Source organism: Myotis nattereri, assembly GCF_964212035.1.
Source record: "Myotis nattereri genome assembly, chromosome: 11".
Classification (NCBI taxonomy): Eukaryota; Metazoa; Chordata; class Mammalia; order Chiroptera; family Vespertilionidae; genus Myotis; species Myotis nattereri.
Window position 1 is genome coordinate 60,158,869 of NC_138086.1, and position 9,097 is coordinate 60,167,965.

The window sequence follows — 9,097 nt, forward strand, 5'->3', positions numbered from 1 at the left end:
GGGAACATAATGTTCCTTTCGATTGAGTTTTAAGGGGTCCCTCACCTCTTGAAACCTGGCTCTTTCCCAGCAAACTCAGGAAGTGAGTTTACCATGTGCTGCCTCACTAGGAGTTTCGGTCTCCACACTCAGGTCCCGCCCTTGGGCGAGTTCTTGGGAAGGGCTTATGTCCCTGCAACACAAGCCGGGGAGAGGGGCCGAAGCCTGGGAGGAGAGGGTGCCTTTGGGATCCTCTGGCTGGGGGCTTGGGGCTGGCGCTCCCACCTGCTTTAAGGGCAGGGAAATGTGCGCGCCAAGTTGTCTGCCTGACCCCACACCAGAGTTGTGTGGGTGCGCTTGGGTCGTGGAGATGCTCCACTGAGTAGAGAGTGCAGGAACCCCCTACCCTGGAGCCAAGCGAGTTGGTGATCCTGGTGACAGGCGACAAAGATGAGCTGGGCTGCTCCTGTCTCTGGCAGGACTAGCCGGGCGTTTGGGCGCCGCTGGAGGGCAGGGACTAGGCTTTGGCGCTGTCCAGCACTGGGGAGTGCCCGCCTCGCTCCCTCACGTGGTGCCGGCCCCCTACCGCCGGGCAGGGTCTGGCCTGGCGAGTTGGGGTGTGATGTGGGTGGCTCCCCGCAGACACTCTAGCTGCAGCGGTCCCAACCCCTCCCCCGCCGCCGCCTCCAGGCGGGAAGTGGAGGGTGGGAGTCACTGGAGCGTGATTGCCCGAGGCCCCTCCTGTCGCTGCGGGAGCTCCATAAAAGCCCTGCTACAACCCGCTCACGACACCCCATCACCGGCTCTCACACCAGGGAGAGGTGCTCCGGACAGGACAGCAGAGTACTCGCTGCCCCGCCACGCCCGCCCGCCCGCCACCGCCGTCACCGTGAGTGCCCTCGGGCCTGGACGGGAGCCCAGGGGTTCGGTGCGGGACCCTGTCCCACCCTCTGCGGAGCCTGGGGCGCTGGGAGGGCCGCGCCCCACTCCCCAGCCCCTGCTGGACTTGTGGGGTGCTTTCCCGCCCCTACATGCTCCAGCCGCCCCAGCCACTTGATTCCACCTGCCCTCCTGGTCCCCTCTGATCCTACAGCCGCCCTTATCCCAGCCCCTCTCCTCCCGGCTGGGTGGTCCTCTGGGTTGCCTTTCGGAGGAAGTGGAGGGAGAACTCGCCCCCCCCCCTCAAACCCCAGGTGGCGGTTTCCTGGGGTCTCAGCCTGCAGGGAGGTTTCCCAGGCAGCGCCCCTGAGTGAAGAATCCTGTATCCTGGACGCAGCACGTCCAGCCTGGGATCCGACCTGAGACCCACTGGCCCGGGCGCAGTTCTCTCCTCTCTCCCCCAAATGGCCACCCGGAGTGGTCTCAGCCGTCTCCCCGGCGCCTGCAGACGCAGACCAGAAGTCTCAGGAAGAAACTTTCCTCCCGGACAGGGTTTGGGGAAGGAGGATAGGAGAGTGATGTCCCTTTACGCAGCAGGGGGAACTTAACTAATTACAGGGTCTAAACTGGTGCCTCCAACTACACCACTCTCCGCCTGTGACTTGGACCAAAGTCGCACGGAGTTTCCAAGTGGAGTGGAGGGGTGCGCAGATTGTACCCTAAGCCGGGCGGGGCTGGCCACACTCGCCCACCTCTGTATCGCCGGGGTCTAGCTCGTTTCGGGGGTCCTGGGTGTTAGCAGGGGAACAGGCTCTGGGAAGCGAGGGGGGTTGGGTGTGGCATGTGTCCTTTAAACCCCCCACCCCTTTCCCTGCACCTTTGATGCCCTCAGATGCTGGGGAGCAAGCGACTGGGGCTGTCCCGCCTGGCGCTCGCCCTGTTCCTGCTCGTGTGCCTGGGCGCGCTGACCGAGGCGTACCCCTCCAAGCCCGAGAAGCCCGGGGAGAACGCGTCTGCGGAGGAGCTGGCCAGATACTACTCTGCGCTGCGACACTACATCAACCTCATCACCAGGCAGAGGTGGGTGGGCCGCGAGGGACCTCCTCCAGGAGCCTCCTGTCCTGCTTACCCAGGGTCCTGGGGTCTCCGAGAGGACAGGGACCATTTCTTCTCCTTCGCTGTATCCCAGGGCAGGACCAAATCAGGACGGTCAACTCTCAGGGAATGTTTGTACAAGGCACTGAGTATTTTCCCTCTGCAGTTAGTCACAAAGTCCCCATCCCCAGAATCAGGTTCTCCGCACTGTGTGGCTGGCATCCCCTCCTACCCATCATCCCCTTGCCTTTTTTGTTCTTAGAGCAGTGGGGGTACTGTTTTGGAACCAGGAAGGGTAAGTACCAGGTGAAAGGGTGGGCAGTGCTCCCCTCCCCCAATGGCTGCAGGGAAGCCAGAGGGCAGGGTGGTCCAGGAAAAATAACAACAAAACCCAAGGAGGAAAGAGCTGGTTGATAAAGACATTGCCAGGTTTTCCAGTCTGCCCAGAGCAAATGGAGTGACAGTGTTTAGGAAAAGACAAATAGAGCTATTTTCTTCTCTTCTGTACTGTGTGTGTCTCAGACCTTTACTTGAAAATTCTGGTCCAAATAAATAGAGATTTAGCAGAAAACAAGTTATCTAAAATACAGACGTTTGCCCATTTTATAGCAGGTGAGTCCTGAAAAGAAAGTGTCTGCTGGGTGCTTTTTTAGGTAGAAGCTTATTGGTCTAGTCACTCTGGGGTGATTCCAGAGATTGCATGGAATTCAGGAAATTGTAAACCTCATGCCGAACCCCCAGGAAGCTGAAATGAAATCCCACATTTTCACTCTCAATGTCAAATATTAAGCAAAAATTCAAATCCAAATAATTTTACAGATAATCTAGGATTTAAAATGTTTCTAAAATTGGTTCATCTTAGTTCTGAATCATTCAATATTTTATTATTTTAATTCTCAAGATCAAATGACCTTAATAAGCTAAAAAACAATGAACCCTTTAAAAGCACTAATGCTATTTAATATATTTAAATTATGTTTTATAAAGTGTTGTTTTTGTTTTTATCATATTTTTGCTGTGTACAAGTCAGGGAATAGTTGGAATGGATGCAAAGAGGGGAGAATTTCTATTTCTTAAATGAAGTTTCTTTTTTATGTTTCATCAAAAAGCTGTTTCATCCTGAGCAGTTTTCTAAAAGATCCCAATTTACATAGAATCAGAAATACATGAGAGTACCAGAATTAAGTAGTATTGGCTTATGGTCCTTGAAGACTGATAATGTTAATTAGTGAAAGGCAACAGAGTTTTATATCCTAATAGACTTCTCAGAAAGTTAATTGCTTTTAGTTCTTGCTTATGCTATCTTACAGACCAGAGAAAAGAACTTGTACAAATAAAAATGATATTGTTCTTTTCTAAGAAAACCCTTATTAGTTCTTTAGTTTGTCATTTATAACACCCAGGAGAACTTAGTTTTGAAAAGACAGTTGCTATAAAGCTTTATCATTATACGGTATAAAGGTTTAGCATTTCAAAATGTTTTCCTAGGACTTACTTTGTTCAGTCTTTACCTCAGAGCTTTGGAGTGAGTATATTTATCTCCATTTTACTAAGAACATTTCATGGAATCTTTTTAGGGGTGATGAAATTGGAGCCCTCTTACTCATTTTCCTTGGATGTTGTCACCACCATCAGCAAAGCTGCATTATTTTTTTTCTAGAGCATGGTAGATCCACATCTTGTTAGATCAGTGGTTCTCACCTCAGGCTGGTTTTTGCTCCCATGATATTTGGCAATGTCTGGAGACATTTCTTATTATCACAGTGAGGGGTGGTGCTACTGGCACTTAGTGGGTAGGGGCCAGGGATGCTGCTGAACACCCTACTCTGCCTAGGACAGCCCCCTTCCACTAGGAATTAGCCAGCCCCAAATGTCCATAGTGCTGTGGTTGAGGAACCCAGTCCTAGATAAGTGTTTCTCCACCCTGGTGACACCTTGCAGTCATCTGAGAAATTTAAACAATATGCTGCTGTTAGGCTGCACTCCTGTCCAGTTCAGTCAGAACCTGGGGGTAAGGGTGGATCTTGGACTTCAGAGCAATTTTAAAAGCTCTCTCATGTGCAGCCAGGATTGGGATTTTCCCCCCTCTACAGAATCTATACCTTTGAAAATTAAAGCATTGTAGAGAAAAAGGATAATCCAGAATAAATTAGAGAAGGAAGAACAGTGAACAGTGCTGTCCTGTGCAAATCCTGCTATTATAGATATAGTTTCTTTACCTGGTAAATTGGAGAAAATATCGGCCAGTTCTTTCATTCACTGGAGCATGATGAAGATAAATGAGTGAAGGTTGCCCAAGAGTTTTAAGATTAGTAAAATCAACTGATGGACAGAATACACAAGTATAAGCAGCAGCCTCAAGTCTGATAAGACAGCTCCAGGAAATCTTTGAGGAAACCTTACAAATGATGGGGACAGGGGCATCTGCTTGTTTTTTTCTTCCCTTGGGTCCCAGAAAAGGAGCAATAATAGGAAGATTTCCCCCCAAACTTAGTTTAATTGTGCTTGATAGGCAGTCAGAATATGCCTTCTGACAGCTCTGTTCCTCAGTTTTTTCTCCTAGCTAATCAATCCAGCCAGGCTAATCTCTCATTTGCGGGAAAAAAAAAGTGGCTGTTGGTGTCCAGTGCTTTTTTTGAAAAAGGGGCAAACAGCCGCTTTAAAAAAATGCAATTTAGTACTGTAGATTTGTTAGGAGAGAGAGAGAGAGAGAGAGAGAGAGAGAGAGAGAGAGAGAGAGAGAGAGAGAGAGAGAGACGCATGGATCCACTTACTCACTCACCTGGAGAAAGTAATGTATGCCATCCTGACAGGAAAGCATAGCCTTGCATTCAGATATTGTCCTATTCATATCCTGCAACAGGAGAAAAAGACCAGAAACATTTCTACGGACCAGTAGGGTTCCTTTATTCTTACAGGGCAGATTAAAATCACAGCATGGCATATAAGCATAACCAATGGACGCAAGACACTGGGGGGGAGGGTGCAGAGGGGGGTGAGGGCATGTGGGGAGGTAGGGGAGGCAAGGGCAGGGGATGTCAATGGGGGGAAAAAAAGGAGACGTGCTACTATTTGTAATACTTCAAACAATAAAATAAAAACTATATGACTACTTGAGACAAAACAAAACAAAAAAATCACAGCATGAGAGAAGGCTTTTAGCTTGTGGTACCCCAAATAAATAAGGAAAATATAGAACCCAGGTTCTATTGCTATCATTAAGAAAGTGTGGATTTCAGCAGCAGCAGTTTGCATTTGTGTATCACTTTGTCACTTTCAAAGCATTGTGACACACTGCATTTTCACAGAGTCTGATTTAAGTATGTTATAATTTTGTTTTTACAAATGAAAAAAACTAAGATTAAAAGACACAGGTGGGTCTAGAACTTTAGTCACCAATTTTGTTGTTAGAGATGTTTCTTAAATATCATCTAGTCTCTTTAAGATTTAAACTGCTGTATATCATTCGAACTATAGCCAATTAACTAATTATGGAAACATTAAAATCATACTTTGATGTACTTTTATTTCCTATCACCTAGTTATAAATATATCTACACATACATTATTTGTGGTATAAAAAGACAAGAATTTGGAATTTTGGTTGGGCTTAAATAATCTGCTGTTATTTAAGTATGTAAAAATTATATACATATTTAATTTGAAGTCATATTTATGATGTTTTTTTATTTTTTACTTTTTAATCAATTTTAGAGAGAGGGAGGGAGGGAGAGAGAAAGAGAAAAAAAAACATGAATGTAAGAGAAACATCAATCAGTTGCCTCCCACATGAGCCCCAACTGGGGATTGAACCTGAAACTAGGGTATGTGCCCTGCCACCTTTTGTGTATGGGACAATGCTCCAACCAGCTGAGCCACCCACCAGGGCATGATGTTTTTGATAATAATGTGTGCTTTGTGCACCTAAGTTACTGTTAGCAGATAATTAACTGAAAATCAGTTTTAGATTTGATAACCCAAATGGAAGACCATCTTCTTTTTTTCTAAATATTTTTATGAATATTCAAAACTTGCTTTAAAGAATTTTTGTTGTTGTTGTTAGATATGGGAAACGATCCAGCCCGGAGACACTGATTTCAGACCTCTTGCTGAGTGAAAGCACAGAAAATGTTCCTCGAACTAGGTATGGAAAGGCTAGTGTGAGGACTGTGGGGGAGGGAAACCAGAGAGGGCTGCTTGGGGAGGAAGCTTTGGAACGGAGTCTTCCAGACCAGGTAGGATTTGGAGAGAAATGGGGATGGGGAAGAAGGTGGGAAGGACCTTTCTTTTCATGTAGTCATTTGTCAATCTCTAAACTGTGGGGTAATATTTCCTACTGCAAATTATTTGGCAAATTATTATTTCCTTGGAAAACTTTATAAGTGAATTTTACTGCAGAAATTACTCCATGGAGAATTTCTATTGGGTTAGAATTGGGGGAGCATGAATGAGTCCCCATCTCTACATTTAAATGACCAATCATCCAATTTTGGCTGGCATAATCTTTGTTTTTTATATACTATGAGGAGTGTCTGGATATCCGAGAACATGTCCTTCATGAGTCTTATTCCAATCTTTCTGGTTTTACATGAAACTGTAGATAAATTACAGAGAGCTCATTTACTTTTTAACATATTTTAGTTCAACTGATGTCACATAGTAATTTATTGCATTCAATGAATGAATGCTGAACAATGTATTATTCTTAGGGGATTGTGGCCTTGGGACTTTCTTGGAGGGTGGACTATTTTGGGAAGAGATGCACACCAATACCTAAGGGTCAAACATGGGGCCAGGACCCTCTGGTGCCCCTGGACAAGGAGTTCTGCTAAAAGGAAGCCCGGTCCCCCTTGGTTTTCATCCGCTGTCTCTTGCCTCTACGCCCAGTTAGATCACATGGCATAGAGCTCATCTGTTTCTGTGGTAGCTTGTCTGCCTTAAACCCAGAGCTCAACAACGGCAAGAACCAAGTTCCCCAGAAGAGGTCACTAGAACACTTGCTCAGTGAGTGTGACTGGCGATTCCCTCTTCATTGGGGTTCCCCTGGGAGGTTAGAGCAGATGACCTGCCCTCCAGCCCTTCCTCTGTTCCCTTGTGCAATGGCCAGCCAGGGTGAAGGTGCAATTCCAGAGATGTCAGGTTTGTTTTCTCCGAGGGAAACAACCATTTGGGCTGGAATAAAGTTGCAGTGCTCATGTCCCTGGGGGTACCGGCCATATTTCAATAACAAACGCAAGGGAAACAAATGGAAAATTCATAAGGATTGCTTTTGCATGCTAATCAATAAATGCTTTTCCATGTTTCATGGACATCCTGTGGTGTTTGCTGTGGTAAAAGCTTAGGGTAAGCTATACTCCGTCTACTTAGGATAAGAAAAGAAGCATCCGGACCTACTTTGTTTTGTGGCCTGAAGTTGCACAGTTAGGGCATGAAATAACGTTAACTGCACCCCGATTGACAGCCACAGTCAAGTGCAGTTAGAAGGAAACAAAACCTGACAGCCTTGATGTTGCCTGTGGATGCTATTTTATTAAAAAGGGTTCTTTATAGTCCAAATACACAGCATCCAACTACATAAAAAGCCTTGAAGGGAAGCAAAGGAAGCATATTCAGAGTTGAGCAACAATAACTTTCTTGTTACAGTTTCGTGTGGCTCCTGTAGTTTTGATCTTCAGAAATACTGCAGGGTTCTTTGATAAACACAGAGCCTTTTAAATAGTCCCTCTGAGATTTACCCGAGACTCCCATGGCCACGAGTGAAAGCTACTCAGCTGGGTCTGTGCACATTGCGCCACTGTCTCCCGCTCTGATAATCCACATGGAATGCCAGTGGGAGCCCTTTCCACAGTTTCTGACCATCTTTCAGTTCAGAACGGAATGTCTCGCTCTTGCCAGCCCCCCAGGAAGCTGGGGAGCTTCTCTCACACGCTCTGCTTCTTCTGTTGACAGGCTGGAAGACCGCTCTATGTGGTGATGGGAGAGGAAACTTGTTCTCCGGGCTTTGCCTATTTTCCAACCCCAATTTCATTCTGTTAAGCTAGAGTCTGCCTGTCCTCCCATTGCAAGCAGCCCCTGTGCTCCACTCTGCAGAGCTCTCCTCTGTCATCGTTGTATATATGTGCGTTTCAATAAAGTAACATGCATTCAAAAGTGTGTGCTGCTCAATGAAAAATCTGGTGTTGCGACAGTGAGCTTTAAGTTATTCATGAAATCAGTCTCCCTCAAGTAGCAAATTCAAGGCTCGTTTCACCAATATTAAGGCCGTGGCTATGGAAAATATAAAGATATGATGACTTGTGATGGCCAAGCCTTAGCTGTGTGTGTGTAACGGAAGTATTTGGAAACACTGGGCAGGGGAATGCTAGTTTGGAGCAATTTGATGAGCTCCTGCCATGCACATGGGCCCCTTGTTAACTTCATTGGCCTGTGCTGTCCACACACAGGATTGCTGTCTAATAGCATTTTCTGAAAAACATCTTCTGTCTCCCCTGTTTAATGTGGTAGCCACTAGCCACCTGTGGCTTTTGAGCATTTGAATGTAGCTCATGCAAATAAGGAGCTGAGTTTTAAATGTTATTGAACTTTAAATAGCCACTTGTTTCTAGCAGTTACCATGTTAGACAGCTCAGGTATACATAGTTCCTTAGGCTACTACTCTTGGAATTTGAGTCATAAGCAGAAATACACTTGAGTTGGATGATTATGTTTTCACACAACATGGGGTATGTTAATCAATTTAGCTAAAGGTTATTAAACCTCTTCCTTCATGTACCTATTTGTATGAGCTTAGTTTTAAATCATTGTTATTAGATTCTTACATGTAATTTTTAAATAAAAAAAAATGGGACTTTTCCACTACATCTAAATGCCTGAAAGGCTAAACATTAAACAGTCTACATTGTACGTATAACTCTCCCCTCTTCACCTCATCATGCGAGAAAGAGGACTAACCCTTCACACCAGGTGAGCTCTGTGGTGCTGATCAGTGGCTTCCAGGTTCTCTGACCTTCATCTTCTCTCAACTTCTGAGTCCTCACTTGTGGAATGGGAGTAGTAAATCCTGCCCAACTTTCCACATGTCTATACTGGGATTAAAATTCAAGTTACGATATTATAAGTAAGCAAGAGTAGGGAAGTGGCTAAG

The 9,097-nt window shown here is 45.8% G+C and overlaps 1 protein-coding gene across 1 annotated transcript; it reads left to right on the forward strand.

The window, feature by feature from the left end:
• The first annotated feature begins 504 nt into the window (after positions 1-504).
• Positions 505-8,099, forward strand: NPY (neuropeptide Y). The gene is made up of 4 exons (XM_081102277.1): positions 505-868; positions 1,751-1,938; positions 6,017-6,097; positions 7,903-8,099. Exons 1-4 carry the CDS (start codon positions 602-604, stop codon positions 7,925-7,927), a joined length of 561 nt encoding a protein of 186 aa, XP_080958403.1. The 5' UTR covers positions 505-601; the 3' UTR covers positions 7,928-8,099.
• Positions 8,100-9,097: the final 998 nt, after the last annotated feature.

What these genes read in the sequence shown, in the direction of transcription:
- NPY (XM_081102277.1), top strand. Translation starts at nt 602, where the DNA reads ATGTGGGTGGCTCCCCGCAGACACTCTAGCTGCAGCGGTCCCAACCCC. An exon ending in AACCTCATCACCAGGCAGAG is followed by an intron (nt 1,939 to 6,016) that starts GTGGGTGGGCCG and finishes TGTTGTTGTTAG; the next exon opens with ATATGGGAAACGATCCAGCC. An exon ending in GAAAATGTTCCTCGAACTAG is followed by an intron (nt 6,098 to 7,902) that starts GTATGGAAAGGC and finishes TTCTGTTGACAG; the next exon opens with GCTGGAAGACCGCTCTATGT.